The sequence below is a fragment of the Artibeus jamaicensis genome, unplaced genomic scaffold, assembly GCF_021234435.1.
Source record: "Artibeus jamaicensis isolate MK-2021 breed Jamaican fruit bat unplaced genomic scaffold, CSHL_Jam_final scaffold_1689, whole genome shotgun sequence".
Lineage (NCBI taxonomy): Eukaryota > Metazoa > Chordata > Mammalia > Chiroptera > Phyllostomidae > Artibeus > Artibeus jamaicensis.
In genome coordinates, this window is record NW_026522029.1 from 4,536,010 (window position 1) to 4,563,282 (window position 27,273).

The following is a 27,273-nucleotide window of genomic DNA, read 5'->3' on the forward strand; positions in this document are numbered from 1 at the left end:
CAGGACGACACCCTGCAGCCACACAGGCTGCTCTCAGTGACTTTAAAATCTCAGTTGTGTTCATACTTGCTCCCTTTCCTCACTGTTTTCCTCCTCCCCAAGCTTTAGCTGCCTGTCACCTGTCCTCACTGTTCTTTTGACACCAATTTAATGCCCTGTTGCCAAATGCAGGGACCCTTTGCTGTATCTCTTCCTTTTCGTCTTAGGACATTTTCTTCCCATGTTCTCTGTGGCCTACATTTTCCTGGCTGTTACCTCTCACTAGTCTTTTTCCCGTTCTTCATCTGAGTTTCTTTTTTTCTTTTCATCTACAGTCCCTAGTCATGATTAATATTCTCCAAAGAGCTTGTCCCTGACTCTTTGCCTTTTTAAAAGGCACACCAGAGACTTTTTAAAAGTCTCTGCTTATGGAACATATGTATTCTTATGGAGCGTATGTATTCTCTGTGACGCCCATTTTAAACGTTCTTTACTTTCCTTAAGTTTTTGGCTTTTCCACCTTCCATTGAACTCTTAGAGGATAGTCAGGCTGTCAGAGGGGAAGTGGATCGACGTGCAGCCCCTCAGCCTACAAGTGCACCTGCATCCTCACCTGTCTTTCTGCATCACCTGCTGCCCCTCTTCCACTCAGGTGGTCTGGCCCTCTCTCCTTCTCGAGATTTCCTCTCTTGTTTCTTTTCTTTTCTCTCCTGACTCCTTTCCACCTGTGTTTAAAGAAGCTGAGTTCTCTGCCCTGGCTGGTGTAGCTCAGTGGATTGAGCGTGGGCCTGTGAACCAAAGGATTGCGGTTCGATTCCCAGTCAGGGCACATGCCTGGGTCGTAGGCCAGGTCCCCAGCAGGGAGTGGGTGAGAGGCAACTGCACGTTGATTTTTTTTTAGACATTGATATTTCTTTCCCTCTCCCTCCCTTTTCCTCTCTCTGAAAATGAATAAATAAAATATTTTTTAAAAAAGAAAATACAGGTTAAACAAAAAAATTAAACCAGAGATCTGCCATCTAGAGATAATCTGTTAACATTCTGGCGTATGTACATATTTACTTTTGAAATTTATTTATTCATACAGAATTTTTAATTTTAAATTAACTCATGTACTCAGTGTTCAATACCGTTCTTCTTTTACTTTGAACATGTTATACCTTTATAATATTTCATTGCATGGCTTTACCATAATACATTTAAGTCCCCTATTAGAAATTTAAAATAAATTATTTAAAATTTTACAATATTTTAAATATATATCTTTGTGAATTTGTGGCATTATTTCCTCAGGATAAATGATTACAAGTGATATTTCTGCATCATCGCATGTGCCCACTCTTTTAAAAAGCATTTATTATGGTTTTATTTAATGTAGAAAATATAAAGAATACAATTTAAAAGACCCTTTCTTCCACCATCCACATAGATTCTGTTTTAACATTAAAAACAACAACAAAAAATACATAATCCCAGTAATAAAAAGCTCAGGCATTGTAAAAAGCTGTCAAATGAGGAGTGAAAAACTTGCCCCCCTACCCTGGTCATTCTCGCTGGTCCCATTGTTGGCAATTTCTTGTGCATCCACCATAATTCAGTGAGCGGGGTCCATAAAGTTCAATCTTGTAAAACATTGAGTCATGTTATGCAAGGGTAATAAAAACAATATTTTAAAAATATGGTCTAATTCTATAAAAAAACACCAACATGAGGATAACAAAACGCTTTCCGACACAGCCTACCTCATGTGAACTGGACTGTCCCAATGATTGCAAGGTGATCCCTCCCTGACCTTTGAGGAAGACAGCCCTCCCACCACCCCCACCCCCACTTCAGAAATGGCGTTTGGACAGAGGTTAGGAGTCCGTTGTAACATCCCAGCCCGAGTTATTGCAAGGTGTGTGTGTGTGTATATGTGTGTGGTTGGACATGTATGTCCTTTTTCAAGTATATAGGAAAGGCAATCAGAACTGGAGAAAATTTTTTTCCTCTTCCTTTTTCTCCACTTTTATTTTGGACATCCTCGCATACCTGCAAGTAAATCCCTACCTCATTCTTTTGAATGCTTGCCTAGTATTCAACCAGGGTCCTCTCTTTGATTGAGTAGTTCGCGTGTTACACACAGGTACCCAGCTGGGGGACTAAAACCCGGCGGAGGCCCACTTGTTAATACAAGTGTTGCCAGTCTGCCCCTTCCCACAAGGGTGCTCTCCTCCCCCACTTGGCCCTGGCCCTGATAACCCACACCAGGCCGCCCATCAGCCTGGCTGCCCGCTTCTTCTGCTCAGCACTCACATCCCTTCCGGGGCGGCCCCTCTGTGGGGCTGCCCTCTTTACCCTGTTTAGGTCCCAGCAGCCCACGCTGGCAGCCCTCCTCCACAGGGCCCCCCCCACTCCTCCTGCTCTGGTGCTCTGGTACCTGCTGGGGGCCCTCATGGCCCTCAGCATCAGGTGGGGATGCTGCCTGACTCTCCTCCACTCAGTGGCTTTAGCCTGTATGGTTCAGGAACAAGAGGGGGAGAAGTGTGACAATTTTGATCTCAGTAATGACTTGGATTATTTCTAAGTGATAATGTTGGGCCTGAAGTTAAAAACATTGCAGACCTAATTCTTCATGTGTTTTAAGGGGTAATTTGAGAGTTAGATGTTTAATAACTATGTAAATGCACTTTTATCCTGTGCTGCTTTTTTATTGTCAAATAAGATAATATATTCAGTGAATGTATAACTTGGAGATGTGATATGAAAATTTAAGAAATCTGTCTTCTGGCTTTTGGCTTTAGAATGAGATAGGACGTTACACATTGTACAGAGGCTATGAATGTATATATTTCGGAGAGCCTGCTATGTCTTTGGTTTCAAACCCTTGAAAAGTGCACTTTTAATGTAACACTGAAAAGAAAGCAGGATACAATTACGTATACACTGTAGTTGCAGCTGTATAAAAACATGCTTGTGAAATAAGACAGGAGGGAAATATACTAAAATATACCAGTGACTATGCCGAACATGGTAGGCTTACAGATATTTTCCACCTTTTTCTATATCTTCAGAATTTCTAAAATGTAGTAGTATTACTGTATGACTTTTGAAGTTTTTTTAAAAATTGCTTCTTTTTAGTTTCTGGAATTCTTTTTCAACTTTTGAACACTCTAGGAAGTGAGAATTTTGTTGCCTTTATCTTGCAGTGTTTTGCCAAGTTTGAGCTTTTGATTTAAAGACTAGGTTACTTTAAGGTTATTTGGAGCTGTTTGTAAAACTGAAAAATTATGAGTTGGCACAGTTACTTCTTTAGGGGGGTTTTAAAAGGATAATTAGATTAAAAAGGTTAAGATGAACTTCATATGGAAGGCATGCAGATGGCCAGCGGGTGCCTGAAAGATGTTCTACATCTGTAATCACTAGGGATGCAGATCAGAACCACGATGAGCGAGCACCTCACACCTGTTAGAATGGCTCTCATCAAAAAGACAGGCGATACCAGGTGCTGGTGAGGCTGCAGAGAAAAAGGAACCCCCCTCCACTGTCAGCGGGGATGTAAATTGTGCCGCCACCATGAAAAATAGCATGGAGGTTCCTCAAAAAATTAAAAGTGGAACTACCGCACGATCCAGCAGTTCCACTTTTAGACATTTATCTGAAACAAAAACACTAATTCAAAAAGATATTTACACCCCAGTGTTCATTGCAGCATATTATTTACTGCCAAGGTATGGAAGCAGCCGAGTGTCCATGGATGGATGGATGGATGGATGGATGGATGGATGGATGGATGGATGGATGGATGGATGGATAGTAAATGTGATACATTTATCTTGCCATTTGTGACAGTACGGGAGGACCTCAAGGGCAGTATGCTAAGTGAATAAGTCAGACAATGAAAGACACATACCACATGATCTCATTTATATGTAGCATCTAAAACATAACTTAAAAAAACAAGCTCATAGATACAGAGGACAGTTGGTGGGTGCGGGGCAGGGGCACGGCAGCAGAAAGGGGTCAGAGGGCACAGACTTCCGGCTGTGAGATAAGTAAGGCATGGATGCACTGGGTACAGCTCAGGGACCGCGGTTAGTAACATTGTGTTGCATGTTCTTCAAAGTCCTCATGACACGAAGAAACTGAAACTTTGTGTAACTGTGTATGGTGACAGAGGTTGGGACTTCCTGTGGTGGCCACTTGGCAAAGGTGTACAAACACCGAACCAGTATGTTGTGCCCCTGAAACTAATGGAATGTTATATGTTATTATACCTCAAAAAAGTAAACTTTATTTAACTGTGTAGTTACTAACATTGAGCTAAAGTAATAAAAGTGTACAGTTTCTTGTTATTAAAGTTAACTTTATATGTAATTTTCCACATTGTAACATGTTATAAAACTTCCTCCTTTACCAGAACATTTCATTTGACCATTGTGCCTAAGCAGTCTTTAAAATTTAGCTCTGGGCTGAGTCTTTTTACCCCCAGCGGGGGCGCATACCAGCCCCTGTGTCCCTCGTCCTTCAGGTACATGCTCAGCACTCAGCGTGGTCATCTTGAGGTTCCAGTCCCTGGGTGTGAGGTGGGCAGGAAGTGCCTCCTCCTTTTCCCCCGGGAGGTAAGGACACACACATGCACACGCACACACACACACCCCACCTAGTTTCTTTAAAGAAGCCTTCTCTATTGTCCCTTGTAATTCTTAACAATTAGTGGATTATAATTCTCATGTAACCGTCACAAGGGTAATGAACCGATGCCAACAGAGCCGGCTTCTGGCTGCCCCACTTGATAAGCCTTGTATTTCTCTTTAGAATATGAAAGTCTTTGACTCCTATTGTTTTGATTTTGGCCTTTGAGGTTCCTGCTGAAACTCAAAGAGGACAGGAAAAGTTGCATTTGACATCCTGTTATATTAGCCAGTATTATTGTTATGTCTACCCACAAACAAGTAGTACCTGGTGGTTAAAAACACAAGCTTTGGAGGAAAGCGGAAATAAGTTTCTGTTACCTTGAGTCACTCGACCAGTTCAGCTTTAGAAAGTAGGTTCTAAGCACAGTGCTTAGAACATACAAACATTTAATAAATAATAATTATCATCATTTAAAGTGTCACATTACTATGCAAACATACATCCTCTGCACCTCCTGGGTTTTTTTCTCTTTACATTTTATTTGCTGAAAACATGAATAGTAGTAATTAGGTTCTACCGCTGATTAGAAATATGCAAGAACTGACCTAGCCTCAGAGGACTGAATAGCATTTAATATTCTCTTGTTAAATTATAGCCTTATTTATGGGAGAGAAACAGGGGTGTGGCTAATGGACCGAATCATTTGATTATTTGAAAAATATGTCTTAAACTTTGGAGTTATGATGTTTCATTTTTTTGAAAGTATATTTCTAAATTTCTTTTTCTTAGGTAAATTTAATTGACTGTCTTTAAAATGCTGGTATTTGGTAAAACATTACTTTATAGGCTATTGTATTAAACTAGTCTTATATTTAGTATAATCATTATGTTTCAGGCCAATGATGTGAGTTAATCAGTGTAGTAACTAGCACATGTGTTGTGTGTAACAGGGGTTCTACTATAAGAAAATCAGTTTGCATTCCCTTCACAAACATTACTAGTGCAGTGGCCCCCCCAGTCCGTGGGGGTTACATTCCAAGCCTCCCAGTGGAAGCCTGAAACCGTGGACGGTACTGAACCCTGTGTTCAGTACCACAGTGTGTGTAAGAAAAAAACCCAGGAGGTGCAGAAGATGTATGTTTGCATAGTAACGTGACATTTTAAATGATGAAAAGAACTTCTGTGCATACGCGCCCATGATCAAGTTTATAAATGAAGCACAGTAAGGGGTTAACAACCATAACTAACAATAAAATAGAACAATTATAGCAATATACTAGTAATAAAAGTGTGTGAGTGTGGTCTCTCTCTCAAAGTATCTCCTGTTCTGTATTCACCTTGCTTGCGATGCTGTGAGACGACACCATGTCCGCCTGACGAGACCGAGCACTAAGGCTCCTGTTGCCCCGATGCTGCGTCCGGGGCGGGGGTCACCGAGCCGTGAGGATGTCCTGTCTTCCGCCCACGAATCTAACGCCTTTTCCGTCTAACTAAGAACTTAGCGCACACTGTGGCCGTAACTTTAGCAGTTTGCGATGTGACAGCAAAAGTTAGAGCGAATTTCTTTTTCTTTCTTGACAATTTCACAGATAGTGGTTCTGACCGCAGATCGCAGCAACTGCAGCGTATGATTTTTGTTCTTTCCTTATTTTAAGTCAAGAACTTCTGCCTTCTCACTGACAGGAAGTACCTCACTCTCTGGCCCACCTGAATGGCCTCCAGGGCTGCTCCTGTGCCTCAGGGCCATCTCGAAGTGAAGTAAGGATCTGGACCCCAGCGCCGTGACGCCGCACTAGACAAATGCCTGAGCGGCCTGCTCAGTGACTGACAGGCGGGTAGGGTGTGCGGCGTGGACACGCTGGACAAAGGGACGAGTCACCTCCCAGGCAGGAGAGAAAGGGATGGCATGAGATTTTATCACGCTACTCACAACAGTGTGCAGTTGAAAACCTTTGACTGCTTGATTTCTGGAATTTTCCATTTTGTATTTTCAGATGACAGTTGACCACAGGCAACTGAAACTGGAAATGCAACCATGGAAAAGGGGTGAACACTTAGCAGGAAACAGGTGATTAAGTCATCAACCGAATGGCTTGAGAAATCAGAACTTGAGAGATTTGAACAATGTGGATTATCATCTGGTGGATCAACTAGACATTCATTGTTTACTTTTGTCTATAAAAGTGCCCACTGCACAAATTAAACTGTTCCTATCCTATTTTGCCACAACAATAGGACTTTATATCTGCTTTGCTAAGTCCAGCACCCATATCTGTTTTGTTCTGTTTTGCTACATCCCTGGCTCATCTGTTAATGAAACACTTTTATACATTTCATATCATAAAATTGAAGGTGCATTCCAAACCAATGCCTGGGTTTATGAAGGAGACATATATGACCAGCCATGAGTTGCTGGGAGCTTGGTCCCTAGATTCTTAATATAGAAATCAGAGAAGAATTTTTAGCTTGCCAAGCACTCTTGGCTCCTGTGAACCTAACTTCCAAGTCTGCCTTGGTCTCTATGCCCCAAAGTAACTCTTGGAAATTAGAATTATCTCCTCAGTTCTAAGAGGTGTGGGTTTGCTGAAGAGTCCTCTGCTCTATGCCTTTGGAATTTTTCTATAAATCCTGATAGAAACTTGCTCACTTAGTGATATAAGAAGCTGTTTGGGAAGTTAGTTCCTTTCCACTTACGAATGGTACATTTCTGGAGATGGCACAGTTTATAGTAACCACATCTAGGTTGTCTCTGAGCTAGATTACTAGCTGGAACGATGTATTCACATGTATTCACGGGTGGCTGCGCAGAAGCACAGCTACTGTTGCGATTTCTCGCCTCCTTGATACTAGGACTGAGGAAAGACTTTCCCAAATCACGTTCTTCTTTCCTCCTGACTGTAGTGCGTATCTCCCCCTCTCTAGGCTTCCTTTATGTTTCCCTGTCATCCAGGAGAGCCTAAGAGCAGATAGCCGTATGTGACCTCTGTGGGTGTGTACTCGCCTACCTCGCAAAACACAGTTCTTGGTGACTAACAACCAATACTGTTGCTAAGAGGGTAGATCTTAAACGTCTTCACTAGAAAAAGTGGTGGTTATGTGACGTGATGAACGTGTTAACCAACCTTATTGCGGTGATCCTCTCGCAGTATTCCTATGTATCAAACCATCACCTTGTGCGCCTTGAAGTGACGCAGTGTCGAACGTCAATAAGCTGGGGGAAGTGGGTATTTCTTCCGCTGAGTACTCTTTGAATCTCAAAGGAAAGGGCTGTTTACATTTTATACTCATAGACCGTGTGGCCACCTGGTTACTTGAGCAGACCTCTGAACATTCTCAGTTGACCTTGTGAAATGGGGAACATCGAAGTTAGTGCATGTGGAAGTTGGCAAACCTTAACTGTACTCTTGGGCTCCTCAGGGGACACACGGTGATTCTTTGGGGTGGGAGAAGGGCATTAGAATTGATATTTGTATTTGTTTTTACCTAAAAAAGCAATTAAGCTTTACTAAATATTTAATATACAGTTTTATACTGATGTCTTCACTTGTCAGATTTCACCTAAGCAGTTAATCCCAAGGGGGGAAGTGATCATTCCCCCCAAAAAGTAACTGACAGTGACATCCTCCCTGTAGCAATTGTAACACATGGCAGCTTATATGAGTAGTTAGATTCACCAATTATATTTTTAGTGATAGAGTCGGTGTAGTCCTCTGAAAATGAGATGAGCAGTAGCGCTGGCTGGGTGGCTCAGGCTCAGTGGTTGGAGTGTCATCCCATACACCAAAAGGTTGCAGGTTCGATCCCCAGTCGGTGTGCAAACAGGAGGCAACTGATCAATGTTTCTGTTTCTGTCTGTGTCTCTTTCTCTCTAAAAATCAATGAAAACATACCCTCGGGGGAGGATTTGGAAAAATGAGATGGGTAATAGCTCCGAAAACATTTTGTACCTCATAGTAATTCTCTAATTTGTTAAGAAGTATTTTAAAAAGTTGCCAAACTTAAAATGTCACAATTTTTCTTTACAAAGGAGAAGTTCCAATATTGTTGGTTTTCTGCAATAAGTGGCGAGTTGCTGTCTCAAGAAAAAAATACATTGCTCTTAAAATAGTTGTAATTACCTGGCTGGTATAGCTCAGTGGATTGAGCACGGGCCTGCGAACCACACGATCGCAGTTCGATTCCCAGTCAGGGCACATGCCTGGGTTGTAGGCCGGTTCCCTGCAGGCCAGTTCCCAGCAGGGGACACACGAAAGGCAACCATACATTGATGTTTCTCTCCCTCTCTCCTTCCCCCCTTCCCCTCTAAAGATAAGTAAATAATAATTATAAATAGTTGTAATTAATATTTTATGAGAGCGAAATGGTTATTTTATCCTAATAATCTGCATTAAATCAACCTGTTTAATTTTTGACAAGACAAATAAAATGATGTTTTATTATAAGGGTACAAATTCCATTCATGAGGGCTCCATCTTCATGATCCAGTTACCTCCCAAAGCCCCACCCCAGATACTATCGTGTTGGGCATTAGCACATGATATTAGAGGGACACAAACATTCAGTTTGTGTGGCGAAACTCCATGTGGTTGGTCCTGGGAACAGTCCGCAGCGTTGCTGAGCTGTAACAAGTAAATCCTCTGGTAGTACCCGCTGGGATCAAGTAGCAAAGAAGAATTGTAGTCATTTGGAACATTTTTTAATAGTGTGTGCTAAAAGTTAGCATCATTCAAAGTCACTGGCTTGTGCCTCAACATTCTGAGTGTAGTCTGCATTAAATCAACTGTCATTTTTCTTTCATTAAAAAAAAACCTCAAAAAATTCCTATGACAAACACCTCAACAGAGTTGTAGAACTGTTAAAGAATTCAATTTATTTTTTTGATCAATCCTATTTCTTGCTTTGCAGTTAAGCACAGTAACTGCTTGAGAGGTTTATATTGTCTATTAGTAGTAATATTAGCATTTTTAAGTTTCTTGGCTATTTTGGGAACCATTTTTAGGTACCTGTAAGGCTGTTTCCTCTGATAGGAGTGAGATAAAAGACTGGCGTCCTGTGTGCTTGCTTTGAGGATTTGTTATTCAAGGAGCAGTCCTGACCACAAGAGTATAAAAGTTTGAGAGCTAGAAGCTATTTTGACATTTGCTTTCTCTCTCGTTTGCTTTCTTCCGTCATCATTGCTTCAGAATATTTTTAGCTAAATCCAATGAAGAACTTTATTCAAGATTTATTCCTGTGGGTTTTACTGAATATGTTATCCAGAGGCTTTACAAATGACATACTACAGTAATACTTTAATTAAATATACTTAATAGAAAACTCAGAAAAGAAAATAATGTGAGCGGCTCAAATTTTCACCCCTCTTCCTGAGCAGATTTTACTGTTTTCAGTTTTTCTTTGACATGTCTTGGTGTCCCCTCTGTAACAAGCCCAGGAGTGACATTCTGAGACTGAGGAGGCTTATTTTAGGTGACAGCATCCTGGAAGCATTTACTCCTCTTGGCTGTTAGCGCTGCTTCTCTTTTCGTTCTCACCCCTGACTGTCCTTCTGCTTCCAGGCATCCCTGGCAGGCACGACTCCAGAGCATAAAGCTTCCTGAGGTCATGAAAAAGTATACAGAAGCATTTGTTTAAGGTGAATTCAAATTGGAAAACGATTACAGGTGATTAACAGGTGTGGCGGGAGCACCTGGAAGGAGTGGTGGACTCTGGGGAAAGGGCTAAGGGGGGTTTCACAGGAAAACTTTGAACTGGTCTTGAAAATACAGTGTGTACTCATGAAGTAATTAGTAGTAGCTGGCACGCATCGATCAGTTGCTCTATGCCTGGAACTGTCTTAAACACTTTGTTTACATCATTTCATATTTATTCTGTGAGGTTGTTGTGGCAGAGTGCTAAGACATGTGTAAGTTATTTGACCTTTGTGCCTTGTTTCTTCATCTGCAAAGCAAGAATAACAGCAGTGTCTACCTCGTGGGCTGTTACACGAATTGCACGGGTTGGTATTGGTAGAGTGAGTGGAACTGTGCCTGGCTCATCGTAAGTGCTCAGTAAGTGCCATCACACCCAGAGAAGCCCTGGGGGAGGGGCTGTCCCCATCCTGATTGATAGGGATCTTGGCATATGGTAGGCAGGAAGAGCACTCTTCACTGGGCTGTTTTAAATGGTGTGAATTCAAGTGGCTGATTTCAAGATCTCTAGTCTGCAGACGACTGCGTTTCAGGGCAGACTGGGATGGAACACCTCCTTGCTTGCAGGGGTGTGCAACCTTTTGGCATCTCTGGTCAAAGAAGAGTTGTCTTGAGCCACACGTTTAAATACATTGCAACACATAATCACAAAAAAATCTCATAATGTTTTAAGTAAATTTACAATTTTGTGTGGGGCTGAGTTCATAGCCATCCTGAACCACATGTACACTTCCGACTTCCCCCACCTCCTCCCATAGAGGATCTGCACCTGGCTCAAGTGTCGGGAGATGGGACCCAGGGAGCATTCCAGCAAATGCTCAGTCTACAGATAAGGATCATTCCTGTAGATAAGGAAGCCGGCGAAGAAGGATTAAGTAATTTAACCAAGGTTACACAGCCAAGAAACAAGTCTGGTGGTGTTTGAACTCTGTCACTCTAATCTAGCTTTACACTGCTAGCTGATGCAGATTACTCGATGTTGGAACTTAGCGTGTGGGCCAGGCAAGCCGCAGGAGTCAGAGCCGGAGTCCGAGGATGGACGGACTTAAATGTCTTGGATTGACCCTTAAAAGGCTTGGATTGATTAAGAGGACAAGGCCACACCACCAAGGAAGTTGCAGGGAATTTAAATCCAGGTGTCTGGCTGCAAAGCCTGTGCTCTTTGTACCATACACCATGATGTCTTTCTTATAAATTAAATATTGTGGTTTCCACCTACATTTTATAGTATACATATTTGTATGGTTTATCTTATTGATTGCTAAGTTAAAATGATTTATTCTGTTGACGTAGGAGCAACTTTCCTACATTGAGAGAAGCTTCTTGTGCCTTTGCCTCACTCTAAAAAGAAATTTTTTTAAGATTTTTATTAAGGAAGCCGAATATAAGGAGTATATTCTCTCTCCAGAATCTTTCTTTGCATTTTAAACTTAACAATAGCAATCAGTAAGCAACAAATCAAATTACAGTACATAGGCCCAGAAGCTGGCTTTAATAAACAATCAGAGGCTGTTTGTTACTAAAGTATCTGGATGTGTTTTATTCTCTCACTGTAGTCGCCTATTCTGAAAACATGTTTTTCTATGTTTTCCCAGGAGCTCATTCATTTCTATTTTGATCATGTAAAAGCCTTTGGGTTTCTGAGCAGTTTTAGTGCATGAAGTTGATCTTTCAATGGGCTATTCTCTCAAGATTGGTGTCCTGATAGACATTCTCTTAATGTGTTGCTTTTCAAAAATATTTGACCACCCCTCATCGTAATAAATATGTTTGCAATCCATTACAGATACACACACCCCTGAAACAAACACTTTTTAAACAATACTTTCTTTTGCTTACATGAAGTGTATTCTGATTTTTCTCTTGTCTACACTATGCTATTTCATTAAAAACATTTTAAGACTTCCTCTTCCAGTTATGATGCATTAAAGAGAAGGACTAGAAAATATTTGTTCCCATAGTAGCAAGAAAACACTGGACAAAATAAAAATCATCTATTTCTCTGGAGCTATTGAATAACAGTGGATGCAAGGAAACTGTTTTTAATTTACTTTTTTAAATTAAAAATTTTTAAAGATATTATTTATTTTATTTTTAGAGAGAGGGAAAGGGAGGGAGAAAGGGGGGAGAATCACTGATGTGAGAGAGAAACATCGATCAGTTGCCTCTCACATGCCCCCAACTGGGGACCTGGCCTGCAACCCAGGCATGTGCCCCAGCCAGGAATCGAACCAGTGACCTCTTGCCTCGCAGGCCAATGCCCAACCCACTGACCCACACCAACCAGAGCAGATGCAAGAAAACTTTGATGAACTGAATTCCAATGTGAATTCCTTTATAAGGGAACAGAGAACCACAGCGACTTTTATACCTGAGAACAAGCACATGGCCTAGATACAAGCAACCCTGGCAAAAATAGTGAGACTTTATAGAGGCAAAGGGAGGTTTGCCAAGCCTTAGGGAACTGTATGGACTTTTGGAATTAGAATATGGGTTGGAATCTGAAAGAATCCCAAATGCAAAAAGAAAAGAAAACCTAAACCATTTGGCCCAATATTTGTCTGCTGTGTTTTGTCCCCCTCTTCCAATTTTTACTAAGAAAGGAGCATTATAGAAGGATAAGGGAGGCCCCAAGAATTCACGCAGGCCCACGAATTTGTGCAGTGATACCCTGCCAGAGTTGACTCCAAAGGCGAGACAAAAAATATCTCAAACTGTAGCCAAGCTCTTTCCAGGTCAAATACTGACAAGATCAGAAATGTAGCTGGTCATGGGGTTAAAGGTTTAGCTAATCCAGCTGAATTCCATGTAGTAAAACTCTCCACCCAGCCTCCGCTCAACCTGCCGGAGGGGGAACCTGAATGATGACCAGAAGGAGGAACAGCTTGACATCTCAGAACCAAGCAAAACAAAACAAACAAAACATATACATTTTCCTATACTGTTCTTCTATAGGCAATGTCAAGAAAACAATGAAAAATCACAAGATAGTAGAAGAAATAGGAGAAAATGTAAAGCATAATAAAAAGAAAATATAGTCAGTACGAGGGAACCTGAAGATGATCCAGTTGTTGGAGTTGGCCACAAGGATTTCACGTTAAAGGTCTCAACGTCTGTAATATGTGAAATAATATACAGGAAAAATTAATATAATGGGTAAGGAGATGGAGTATTTCAGAAGAGAAGTTCAAACGTTTTTTAAAAAAAGAACCAAATAGAAAATTTGAAGCTTAAAAATACAGTATTTAAAGTAAAAATTATTAGATGGGCTTGAAAGCAAGTTGGACTCCACTCTGTTGAAGAAAAGATTAGTAAACTTGAAGACAGATCAGTACAATTTATCTGAACTAAAGTAGAGGGGAAAAAAAGGAAAAAATAAGTTAACAGAGCAAGCATATGTATAATTAGAGTTCCAGAAGGGGAGGAGAAAATGGACAAGGGAGGAAAAATTGGATTTTTTTAACTTTATTTTTATTTTTTACTTTAAAAATGGGATTTAAAAAAATGGATTTGATATAAAGCATCAACTCAAAATCTAAGAAGCCCTAAAGACCTCAAGCAATATAAATATAAAGAAAACTACACTTAGGCAAAGATAAAGCAAATGTAAAGAGTTAATCTTCAAGCACCTAGAAAAAACAGGCTGCATTGCGTACGGGGGAACTAATGTAAGAATGGCTGCAAACTTCTCAGTAGAAATGATGCAAACCACAAGTCAAAGGAATGATAACCTTAACAAAAGAAAAATACTATCAACCTAGAATTCTATATGCAGTAAAATTATCCTCCAAAATGAAGTGAATAAAGTTATGTTAGATTAATGAAAAGGAGAAAATTTGTCGGATTAGCATTATAAGAAATACTGAAGGAAAAACCAAGGGAGCAGTGATTAATCACAATTTACAGATGAGAAAACTGAAACCCAGGAAGGTAAAGGGAGTTTCCAAAAGTCACACAGCTAGTAAGTTGCAGGATTAGGACTTCAACTCCCATTTCTTCTGATTTCTAGTCCAGTGCTCTCTGTATGAGGAACACTATAGCATGTTGAGTGGGGAAAGCAAATGACTTTGGAGTCGTTGTACTCAGTCCCGAATCCCTGCTCCGCCAGGTGTTGGGGCCCTGGCCTCCAGGGAAAGTCTCTTGCATCTCCGTTTCTCAGATGGAGAGCTCGGCGCAGAGATAAATGCAGGGTTCGGCACAAATAAGGCCCCTTTTTATTACAAACTCTTACTACAAAATCATCAGTATGCAATTCTGTAACAGAACAGTATCACACTCAAGCACACCCTATAACATTTTAGGTGAAATGTCCAAATTAAAACTATACTTTATCACACCTATATTATTCCCATACCAACCACACCCAAGCAGGCGTTACTGCTGCCGGGCCCTGTGTCTATTTCATATGGTTGAGAGGGAGGGAGGAGTAAAACATTTGTTGAAGGACCTTGCATGTTGTAGACACAAATACTTTTCCTCCTACTATGCTACCTTTTTTTAAAAATCAAAGGTTTTTTGTTTTTTTTCTGGGGTGGGGGACGTGGGGGCTGGTCATCTTCCCCAGAGATTTTTGTCTTTAGTCTTATCTCTTTCCTTAAATAAGTCACCCTTATGACACCAGTAGTGTTTGTTTCCATTTGGCTACGTTCCTTCAAGTCGCTGGGTAGTTGGAATCCTTCTGAGACCCATTTTCTTCAGATAAATATTCTAACACTAAACCTGAAACTGGAATTTATAAAATAGGAATCTATACGTAAACCCCCTCTTTTCCCAGAACAAAAGCAGAGCTAAGAGCCTTAGGTAAATCTGCAATGAACAGTGTAGTATTCTTGGGAGCTAAATGCATGCTTGAGGAAGAAATCTCAGATTATTTAGGTGTTGAAGAATATGACTGCATGACCACTTGTTGAGATCTCCTGATTACAATCTGTTGTTCAAAAAAGGCAGTATTGGTTCTGCAGATTTAGGCTTGAATACACAGAGTGGTTTTTGTTTAGGATAATTAACATATCTTACCCAGCAAACACTGACTGTTTCCAAAAGGTCCAGGCAGTAAACCTTCTGAGAAAATGGAATAGATTGTTTTACTGAAAGTTAATCATATTGCCCCACAAGTGAAATTCACTGTGTTTGGATTTTGTGTACTTTAGCAACAAGTTTCTTAACACTATTGAAGTAAGTAATTGTCACTTCATTACAAGGACAAGAAGACCAGTAGTCCGCACCTGCTCTCAGGGGTGCTGACTTCAACAAAGGTGACCATTTGTTTCTAACTTTGATACGGGCACTGTTTCCCCTTAAATTTCCCGTAAAGCCTTCAGGCTCAGGCAATGAAACCCTCTTGGTGTGTGCTCGTGCTCTCTCTCTCCAAGGGAAACAATTAGCGAGCAAGCCAGCAGCTGTGGCTCTGCGACTCCATCACTTCACGTCATTCACATCTGTGTGTGGATTCCATCAATGAAGCCATTTGTTGCCCATAATTTTCAAGCTAAATGTTTAAGCCCTGGCAGCTTTCATCTTTTTCTTCTCAGTTTGACCCACTCATAAAACACAGTAACAAGGGAAGAGTAAGGAAAGTGTTAACAAGGACTGCCAGAAACCTCTGCTGCACTGCAGGAGAAGAGAAATATTCCCATCAGGTCTGTAGGGAAGAGACCCTGAGGCTCAGGGACACCCTAAGGTCCTTAGGAATCCTCTGTACACATCAAAGGCGAGAAAAGGGTCGTCAGAGTTTTAATAGTGAGCAATTACTGATTGGACTGTCCAATTCTGTGCATTCAGGAGCTCTGCACAACAGCTTTGCTCTTTGGGAGGTTTGTTTTGTTTTCACTACATGAGTTTAATTTAAGGGTTTTTAGAACAAGTTTCTTTGCATCAAAGACCTTCACCAACGTTTGCATGCTGGCAAAGCTGGTTTTCCTATAAGCTGTAGGAACAGTTGACATGTAGGCTCAGGCAAGTCCCGCCGGGCCTAGAATGCACTTTGTGTGCACGCTGTGTGTGTCAGCTTGGGGCAGCTGCACCGACCAAGCTGGGCCCACACGCTTTCCTGCCTGTTAATCAGGGCCACGCAGACAGAGCTTGGGGAAGGATGACCCCTGCCTCAGGAAGTTTTGAATCAGTTGCTATTTATAACCGTATACAGTAGAACTTGAGATCGGGCCTTTACTCAGTTGGTAGGAAAAGTTCTCTGCCAAATTTCATTTTTGAGGAAACAGTTTATGGGCCTCTGTCAGTGAAGCCTCTATGTGAAAGGAAGGAATGTGACAATGCCTGTGAGTATATTTGCTGATTTGGGTCAAGGGTGTGGTGACAGAGATGTGGAAATCGCAGACAGTGACATAATAGATTGTTACATTTTAAAGCAAGTGATGGTTGATGGCACCTGTCTTCAGTGCTGTGCGGTGGGATCCTGTGGTGCTAATAATAACATTGAAATAAGGTATGCGATGGGCTAATGTTACCTCTTAAAATAGAACAGGAGGAGGAAATTAGCTACTGGTGTGCTTCTAGACTAACTGGTTGTATATGTAAACTTTTGGTTTTCTGAGATGTATTTCTGTATATGTCTGCTTTTTATAATATTCTGTAGGTCCTTGTTTCATTAAGAGAAGGTTTCATAAAGAATTGATTTATTAAAATAATATTATCTCCCCCAAATTTTGTTTTCATATAAAAGAAATGAATGACTCAACTCTCTCCCCCCCAAAAATAATAATCACATACTACTATGTACAGTCTCTTTAAAAACCTCACTCTGCTTAACTATAGAAATTAAACATGGCAGAACATTACAGCTGACAATTGGAGAAATACTCAAGTACTATTTTAGGAATACCTTTATGGAGTTCAATTACTTAATGGATGACAGGTACCTTTTTACAGATTCAGTGTAAATGTATTATTTAGGGAGAGATGGGCAATGTTTTAGTGATGTTTAAATTAGAATATTGTTAACATAGTCTTGTCTTATTTGCCCAGGATTATTTAAAACAAAGTTGCAGCCATTTTCAGCTACAATCAATGATTCGAATTTCCAAGTTAAAGATGAAAGGAAAATACTGGAATCACCTGGATTCGAACTGACAGGCTGAAGAGCACGGTGTTTCACAGCTCCTTGTGATGGCCCCTGAGTGAAACCCATCACTTTGGTATGCACCCACCAGGGAACATGGATGTTGGTTTTTCTCGGTCTGCTGTTCAGACGCTGTCAAGAAGCCACTGCAAAAACATCAAACAAAAAATTTCCCAGTGGGAAGGGAGGACGAATGGCATATCTAATCGAGATAAGTGGCACCAAAAGGACTTTGCAGTGAGATACAACTGCCATCAGGAGATGCTTCTTAAGAAAAATCCTGTTCCAGAGGGAAAGGGCCCAAAGTTCGACGTGACCAGCTCTCACAGTGTCAGCCCAGGTATCCGTGAAGGTGCCAGAGGCCGAGCTCGGAGTGAGGGTGGTGGCGAGAAGCAGGGACGGGAGGACTCACGCGTCTCTAACTCTGAGTCGGAGTCCAAGTGGGTGTGTTCCCGCGTCAAACAAATCGAAAGCTGGAAGGACGTTGTTTTGGATCCAGAGACTTCGTTACCTCCAGGAAATTTCTATACCTCGCAAATACTGTGGAAGAAAATCGAGGCGCTTCCCCCGGATAAGGTCTTCAATTTGGCTCTAGAACGTTGTGTCTCTTCTGAGAAAGAACTGAATTTCCGAGTTCTGGAGAGTTCCTACGGAGTGACCAAGAGCTTAGAAAATATTTACTCTGAGCCCGAGGGACAAGAATGTGGACCTTCTATAAACCCTTTGCCAAAGCCTCGCAGGACATTCAGATATTTATCTGAATCTGGTGTTGTGCCGTGTAAAGAAAGAAACTGTGACAGAAAATACTGTGAAAATAATTCTTGTACAGAGTCTTCTTTGGCTTCTTCTCGGGAACCTGAACCAAAGAAATATGGTGGAAAAATCAGAGGAAGATCCAAAAGGTATGCTTTTAATCAATAGGTAATGATTTAGGAATATTTTCCTTATTGAATCTCGAGCTGCTTTTTCCTTTTCAAACCAGTTTCCATTCCCCGGATTTGGTTATGCAGATGTCGATTAACCCCGGAGGAAGAGGTAGCAGCATGGCTAGCATGCGACTCAGTCTACAGATGGAAGAACCTCAAACGACACTTCCACTTTCTCTATGAACGCGTGTAAGGAAGCGAGTGCATTCTCCCACTTCACCGAGAGCATGCTGGCCTTCGCCTCCCTTTTCGTTAGAATTTAAGAAAGGTACCCAGTAGAGAACATAATGGAGATTGGCTAAAAGCCTCCAGTTTTCTCATGGCGCATGTAGGGCATTCGCCTAGTTTATTCAACATATCTGATAAAGCACCTTTGTGGCTTTTCACACAAGTCCTTTACTGACTGACTTTTGTCTGTCGTACCAATTTCAATACTAGAGTTTTAAAAGGTACAACTTGAACAGATACCTCCTTTCTTTAGGAAATCCTTTGAATTTGAAGATATTCAGCACTTTCGAAATCGGAACACCCAGAAGATGCACCAAGAACTTGGAAGAAATTCTGGCTCAACACTTTATTACACACAGTCTGAGGACAATATCTATGAAGATGTCATATGTAAGTGTCCACAGACTTTGCAGTTAAACTGAAAGAGGATGCATTTGGTGGAGCCGTTAACTACAGGACGGCACTTTACAGTCAGGCACATCTTGCTCAAGATTTGTCTTTTATTAATATGGAAACCGTTGTTGTATACATTCCTTTATTCTTTAGTGAACTGTACAACCAGTTTAGTGGAGTGCTCAGGTCAGAAGTAGATGTTTATAGCACAGTATTTTGAGAATTTTTTAGCTTGGTTGGGTGCCAGAGTAGTTTACAAGCTCAAAGGGCCTTTGATTATGAGTTATGAGACCTCCCTCCCTCCCTCGGGCAACGTGGATTAGAAAGCTGAACGTATTTAACTAGTTTTTTTCCCCTAGCTATAGACACTTTGTTTTCATTTCGTTATGTTCCTCTAAACTTATTTTTGTTGTTGTTGTCTCAAGATCCCACCAAAGAAAATCCGTATGAAGATATCCCAGTGCAGTCCTTCCCCTTGTGGAGACCCCCTTCTGCGTGGAGGCTGCAGCCACCTAAGAGTGCCTTCCGAGCACCCAAGGTACCGCCAGAGAATGAACATAAGGAAACATTAACTCTTGTTTATAATCCCGATGAAAAGATTAACACAGTTGAACTAGGGCCAAAACTAAGAGGCACTGAAAAGTGTGGTTTGATTGTTGTTGGTGGTGGGTTTTTTGTTTTTGTTTTGTTGGAGGGGAGACAGCACTCGGCTTTATGTTTTCTTTGGCTGAAGGGGTGCTTCGTTGGTGTTTTAGCTCATTAAAAAACTGAACATGGCCACCTTTCGACAGGCCCTGAACTTTTCGGTTCACTATACTTAGTTACTTCAGTTTCCTGTTAGTCATATATCAGCCTGTGGCCTAAACCTGTCTGGTCCCTGAAAACGTTCACCGCCCCTGGAAGCAAAGGAGCCCTGAGTGAATGAGCACTCAGCCGTGGTTTTCTGGAAATTTGATTGCAGTGTGGTAGAACTTTGGATTAGAAGCTGGGGAAACTTCTTTACAAATGATGAAAAAGAAATGAGGGCACCCTCACATGGGACGATTTTAAAGGAAAAATAAATATTTGGGGGAGGGTCGCTTTGACCTTGAGAACGCAGGCGTCAGTAGATGAACCTACCCTTACCACTGCATCTGCTGTGTTAGATTCCCCCCAAACCTCAGTTTCTTCACCGGAAGACTATGGAACTGAAGAGCTCTCAAGCTTATTTAAGATCCAAGCTCACAAAGGACACCACTTTGCCCGTGACTTTAACTGAATGGAAGCTTTTCCGAGCCGGAGAAGTTGCAAACAGGAAAAGAAAAAATCTTCCAAGGGTAAGGACTTCAGGTCATCCCTCCTTCGACTCTTATTCAAGCATGTATTCTCATAATGCAAATAAATAGACGAGACCGATATGAATAATAGGTTAGAACTGGCCTACTGGAACTAGAAGATTTGGAAAGCAGCCTTAAGCTGTAGGTTTTTGCTCATGCAAGAAAAATGCATAAACTGCTTTTGCCAAGGTTCCCTGGCAGATTTGGAAAATTGGCTTTGGAGGAAGGGCTTCACTTCAGCTACCTTAGTTCTCAGTGCTGGCCACTTCCCATTTCAGGGACACTCTAGAATATCATATGCAAGAACATTTTATTAAGCTAGCTTCAGTGTGCTCGCTTGTTTATATAATTACCAAAATAGATTCAGTTTTATGTGTGAGTTTACAGATTTTTCAGTAATTTCAAAGTATATGCCATTAGCCCTCACCCGTGTGGCTCAGTTTGTTGGGTGTTGTCCTGCACTGTCGCTGGTTGAGTCCCGTGCAGGGCACATGCCTCAGTTGAGGGTTCAGTCCCTGGTCAGGGCGTGCAAGAGAGGCAGCCAATCGATATTTCTCTCTCGCATTGATGTTTTTCTCCCTCTCTTTCTTCTTCCCTTCCCTTCTCTCTAAAAAATAAATAAGTAGCTACTCTTTTAAAAGTATATGCCATTAATTAGGGACAAGTATTTTCACTCAGAGGAGGAAAAAAATAAATTTGACTACCTATTACTTAAAATTAGAAATTTTCAGCAATTATATTAAACAAATTATTTCTTTCTCCATGGAGAAAGGGCAACAAGTCTGCAGTTATTCCACCTAGAGCCATCGAAACCAAAATGAAGAAATTAGGATTGTGTGTGTGTGTGTGTGTGTGTCTGTGTGTGTGTGTATGTGTGTGTAGAGAGATATATATTCTGTCCAGAAGGTATCCAGCCATGCAATATGTAAAATAGAGATATTTATTGAAGAAGGTACAAGATACAAGAAACATTGTACATGGGGCAGTGATACCTCTGTCCCCTTCAAAGTAGGCACCTGGGGACCTCACACAGTTCTCTTAATCACTATCAGCTACCCTGTCATATTTTCCTGAATCTCACTGACAGTCAAAGGTGATTTCAGTGCTGGGAAAAGCCAGAAGTTGCAGGGTGCCACATTTGAGCTACAGGGGGGCTGAGTCATCTGGGTGATTTACTGCTTCATGAAAAAACGCTGCTCGAGATGTGATGTGTAAGGGGGCGTGTTGATGTGATGAAGTTGCCAATCGCCAGTTGCCCACAGCTGTGGCCTTTGGAATCATCTCATTCCAAAATTTCTGCGAGGAATGTTCAAGCTTAAAGCAAAATTTGATGCAGATTTGTTGCTGTACTCATTTGGTCATTTTGAATGTGTTGGCCACACAGTGCACAAGTTCACTCATCAGCACCTCCTCTGACTAGTACAGTGAAGTCACCATCGTTCACACATGTGCGTTCCAGTCCACTCTCCCTGGCTGCCACGTTCGTTACATGGGTGTCACACGGACTGTTTCATTATGTTAACAATGACTGGACTTTTTCTGGACAGACCTCATATATGGTTTAGGAGAGACATTGAAGAAATTATATGAAAATATTTTAAAACTCTTTGTTTCTTTGTTTGATAATTCAGAGTGTTTTTGGAATTACCGTTCAGAAATGAAAAAATATCAGATCATTTAAATAGTATTGCTTTTCTTACTCCCATCTGAATTAGCTGTAAGTATTCATTCAGCACATAGTTTTTGTTCCTTATTCCAACATTAAACAGAAGTCACAGCTGTTTCTTGGTTTAGTAACTGATTGGTTCCTTGGGACATATTCTGTTCCATAATTACTTTAATACTTCTGATCTGTTTCCTGCCCCTCCCTCTTTAATATGTGAAAAGTTGAAGACAATTTCTAAAAAGCACTTAACTGATCTCTCTTAGTGAAAAAAATAAATAAATCTTTGGCTGCTTATTCTCCTGTGGATGGTGAGGCAGAGTTGAAAACCAGAGGTTTAAAGAATTTCCAGGTCTTCAGCAGTCCGTCCCTGCTCCAGAGGATCCTGCTGGCCCAACAAAGCAGCTTCCCACAGGGCCCAGAACCAACCCATCACGCATGCCCAGGGGCCAGAGCAGCGACACAAAAGAGATCACGTGGACATGTGGTTGCTGGAACGGTACTAACAGACCCTCAGGAATTACAGGTGGTGGAGTCCACGGAGGAAGTTTGCGGTTCTTTAGATGTCACACCTCCGTGTTTTTCGTCCTGTGGACCCCCTGACAGCTTGAAGCTTACTCTCTTTCTGACTTTAGTGAGAATTGTGGGGTCGAGGGAGGACGATGACCAACTCTTGTCAGGCAGGGACAGACTGACAGCATTTCTACCTCTGACCCTCCTTGACTTAAATCCTCTTAGGATATCCCTTTTACAATACAAATTTTGGCTTCGGAGCGTCTTTAGGAGCAACATTGCACAGGAAAGCCGTTCGCATTATTTCCCCTTTGATGACCAGAGCGATCCCTGAAGAGAAACTGCTTTCATAGTCTGAAAATCGCTGATCTAGTCCATATGCCTCTTCCCCACCCCTCCTCTCTCTCCCTGCAGTGGGAGCCTGTGTTTGCTGGAGTGATTTCCTGATGTTTCATTTTGTTTGTGTCAGCATGTACTGCAGTGTGGTTCCTATCGCTTCTCAGGAGGGCTGTTCTACAGCATTTCCTACACTTAGAAATAAAAGTAGGCTCTTCTTCCTAGCTCCTAATCAAAATTTAAATTTTATTACTGATCTCATCTTTCTAGAACAGATCATTCCCTTTCCTTCATGATAGTGGACTATACTTTGGAGTACACTTTTCAAATACACACTAATATTTGTACTAGTTATGTTCATTTTGTAACCAAAACCATAGGTTTACGCTCATGGCTTTCCTATGGCCCCTAGCAATACCCTTGTACACTGGATTCTCTTGTTTTTTCTTTTTAAATAATGCTAATATTTAAGAACACTTAATTTTTCATTTGAATGCCAGCTACAAAAATCTTTAAAAGAACAAACTCATCCAGAAATGTAGGACTGATCTGCATGTTGGAAGCACATGTCTCTCTCACTTTTTTTTTTTTTTTGCATTGGACTGATTCACTGTCTCGTGAGGATTGCTGGGGAAACAAGGACAAGAGAGAAAACAAGGGCATTTTTCTGAAGCAGCTGTTAGTTACCATGTGGTATGATGTTCCTAACCATTGTAATTCTGAGCATTATGTTAAATCAGGATTAATAGTTCAGAAAAAGCCTGGAATTTTAAGAAAAAGAAAAATATACATGAAAAATTAATCATTTCTTCTTTTTAAAAGTGTCTGTTGCTCAGCTTTAATTCTTTCCTCTTTTTTTAAGCCCAGTCTGTGTGTATGTCTGTCTCTCTCACACACACCTCCCAGCAGCAAAGAAATCATTCTGAAGAGTAATGTTTATTAAATGGAGCATAGTTATTGCACTCAAGTATGTTTGAGAGTCTCCTAATTTGATGACGTGTTCCTAAAGTAAACTGTATTATTAGTGCTCTTAGTAGGGGAGAGATAGATATTCCCTTTGACAAAAACTTTCTAAGCATGATTATCCTCTTTTTGCTAAAATTTCCTGGGAGCAAAAATAACTGAGCCCCACCCTGCCTTCCAAGTGAATAAGTATTGCACTTCCTACTCTGGGCAAGCAGAAACTTGAGTCAGATGGTAAAGGCTTGGTCACCCTGCTGAGCGTGGCAGCCAGATTTCCTGCGCGTTGTAACTGGGCTAACAGGGAACCTCCAGGATCCTGTGCTGGGTTCCTCTGGAAAGGTTTCTCCTTCTGTTACCCATGTGACATGGGCTTTGCGTCAGGACAACAGCTCACCTTACTGAAGACCATTTTAGATTCAAAATTGAGAAATGCATTTTTATTTATAAACGGGATCTTTTTCTGAGTGAGAATCACAAATTAATACCATTGGGCTACATACTTGTTGGTGTTGGTTTTAGCTCGTACTTTTCTGGTCTGTTTTTCAGCTTGTGTTGAGAATAGATGACATATTTGAATCAAAGAGAGGGAAGAAGAGAGTGAAGTTACACCCTTACACTGGAAAAGATGGACCTCCTTCAAAAGGTAAGACTTGTTCCAGCTCTCCACAGCTATCAGTAGATGAGCGGAGGATCATTATATAACCTAGTGTTTGATGTGAATTATAATTTTTTGTCTACTTTCCTATCTGTCCCACTTAAACATAAAACTTCTTTAGAATAAGGTACTTTTCAAAAATTCTTCCTCAAGCCCCTTTTATTTAATTTTATACCAAGTGATAACTATTGGATGAGGAAGTAGATAAATAATTATAAACCAGGGAGGCTAATTTTTATAGGTATATTATATCATTATTTTGTAGTTCTACTTTGATTTATAGTTATTTATCAATATAGACTCTTTCAGTGGAGAAACAAAAAATATATATATACTGTGTGGTATTAACTTGAGGTCATCTTATAAGTTCCATAGTTTTATCTTTTAGATGCCTAGATAAAACTTATATTGTCTTTAAACATCCAGAATGAATTATTAGAATTTTTTTAAAAACTTATACAAGATTCTTAACTTGGATGTCTGGCAGAGAATATCCAAAATTTAGCAGTTTTTGTCTGAGAAGTTCATAAGGGAGAAACAATAGCCAAGTCATACCAGAATCCCAGGCTGACCTTGGCCTGCACCTCCTGGAAAACACCAGGGCCCGCACACCCAGTAGGCAGCTACAGACCATGTTGGAGCACCATCTCTCTGCCCTTGCACAGCCGATTTCTTATGGGGGTGGTGATCAGTGGTCATAGCCAGTCCTTGCAGCTGACTGGCCTGGGTAAATCCCTCCTCTTGACCCATCAACAGCAGTCAAGGCCCAACTAGAAGAAGAGAGTGTACTCAGCCCACACAAAAGGCACACTTCGAGCACCCAGCTTGGGTGACAGGGGAGGCTGTGCTACTGGACCTTACAGGACACCTGCTGCATTAGGCCACACAGCCAAGACATGGAGTCAAAGCAGCTCTACCTAATACACAGAAACAAACACAGGGAGGCTGCCAAAGTGAGGAGATAAAGAAGCATGGCCCAAATGAAAGAACAGGTCAAAACTCCAGAAAAAAGAACTAAGCAAAATGGAGATAAGCAATCTGCTGCAGAGTTCAAAACACTATTTATAAAGTTGCTCAAGGAATTTAGTGAGGACCTCAGCAGCATGGAAAGATCCAATCAGAAACAAAGGATACACCAATTGAAATAAAGAACAACTGACAGAGAAGCAACAATGGAATGGATGAAGCTAAGAACCAAATCAATGATTTGGAACATAGGGAACTAAAAAACAACCAGTCAAAACAACTGAAAAAAGGAATCCCAAAAATGAGAATATTGTAAGGAGCCTCTGGGACAACTTCAAGAGTTCCAATATTTGTATCATAGGGATGTCAGAAGAAGAAGAGAAAGAGCAAGAAATTGGAACTCAATCTGAAAAAATAGTGAAAGAAAACTTCCCTGATTTGATAAAGGAAATAGACATGTAAGCCCAGGAAGCACAGAGAGTCCCAAACAAGATGGATGCAAAGAGGCCCACTCCAAGATATATCATAATTAAAAGGCCCAAGGTTACAGATAAAGAGAAGACCTTAAAAGCAGCAAGAGAAAAGCAGTTAGTTACCTACAAGGGAGTGCCCATAAGACTGTCAGCTTTGTAAGCTAGCAGGGATTGGCAACAAATATTCAAAGTCATGAAAAGCAGGGACCTACAGCCAATATTGCTCTACCCAGCAAAGCTATCATTTAGAATGGAAGGGCAAATAAAGTTTCCCAGACAAGAAAAAACTAGAGGAGTTCATCACCACCCAAGTAGTATCATATGAAACGTTAAAGGGATTTAAGGAAAAAAAAAAAGAAGAGCAAAAGTGTGAACAGTAAAATGGCAAAAAAAAAAAACATATCTATCAATAATTTAATCTAAAAAACTAAGCAAACAAGAACAGAGACAGAATCATGGATATGGAGAATATTTTGGTGGTTGCTAGATGGGAGGGGGTGGGAGAGAATGCATGAAAAGGTGAGGGGATTAAGAAGTACAAATAGGTAATTACAGAATAGCCATGGGGGAGTACTGTATGGGAAATGGAGTAGCCAAAGAACTTACATGCATGACCCATGGACATGAGCAATGGTGGGGGTATTGCCTGAGGGAGTGGGGAGTGCTGGGTGGGAGGGGGGCAAAGGGGGAAAAATCAGGATAACTGTAATAGCATAATCAATAAAATATAATAAAAAGAAAACAAAAATAAATAAAAGAACATCACCATTTCCCATCATCATCGTCAGTAGATTAACGGCCGTCTATTGATAAATTTATTATTTTATCAATTTATTGATAAGTATATTCTGCAGGTATGGCACCCTAAGTAGGTTAGTAGTGATCTCTTATATGTATGCTTCATGCCTTACAGACTAGGAACATTTTAGTAAGTTTGGCTCTAAGACTAGTTTTTGAACAGCCACATTCTTTTGTTACTGTATCACCATTAAAAAGAAAAAAATTCAGCAGCATGAATTACCAGCTTCTAACACACACACACACACACACACACACACACACACACACACACACAAGCAGTCCCTGAATTGTAACCCCTCCCTACAAGATGTTGGGGCCTGGGGCGTGGCCTAAAGAAAACATGCCTTTACCCAGTCTCTGTGACCAGCTTCTCCAGTGGACCAGAGGAATTTCTATCGTGCCTGAGGGCCTCCTGGCTCCAGTCACCGTTCTCAGATTTTTGTTTTCCTCCTTTAGCTTTTGTCTGTTTATCACCATGCCTAGTAGAACCAGATCATTGTATCTACCTACTCTGTCAGTACATGCTAAGCTTCACTGAATCTACTCCAACCTCAACATTCCTTACGTTTCGGTTATCAGGCATTACAGAAGGATTTAGTACCATTCTCCAATTCTGTCATTACAATTTTCTGGGTTGAAGTCACATATGAAAAAGGACCAACCTAGTACTTTTTTGATCGCT

The 27,273-nt window shown here is 41.0% G+C and overlaps 1 protein-coding gene across 1 annotated transcript in view; it reads left to right on the plus strand.

Moving 5' to 3' along the window:
* DENND2C (DENN domain containing 2C) overlaps positions 1-27,273 on the plus strand; it is a 71,392-nt gene that overhangs the window by 16,948 nt on the left and 27,171 nt on the right. The window contains exons 2-6 of the mRNA XM_037135089.2: positions 17,265-18,260; positions 18,766-18,902; positions 19,331-19,443; positions 20,051-20,221; positions 24,243-24,339. Of these exons, the coding sequence (XP_036990984.2) occupies positions 17,437-18,260; positions 18,766-18,902; positions 19,331-19,443; positions 20,051-20,221; positions 24,243-24,339 (1,342 nt within the window). The 5' untranslated portion in view covers positions 17,265-17,436. The remainder of the gene's footprint in view (positions 1-17,264; positions 18,261-18,765; positions 18,903-19,330; positions 19,444-20,050; positions 20,222-24,242; positions 24,340-27,273) is intronic.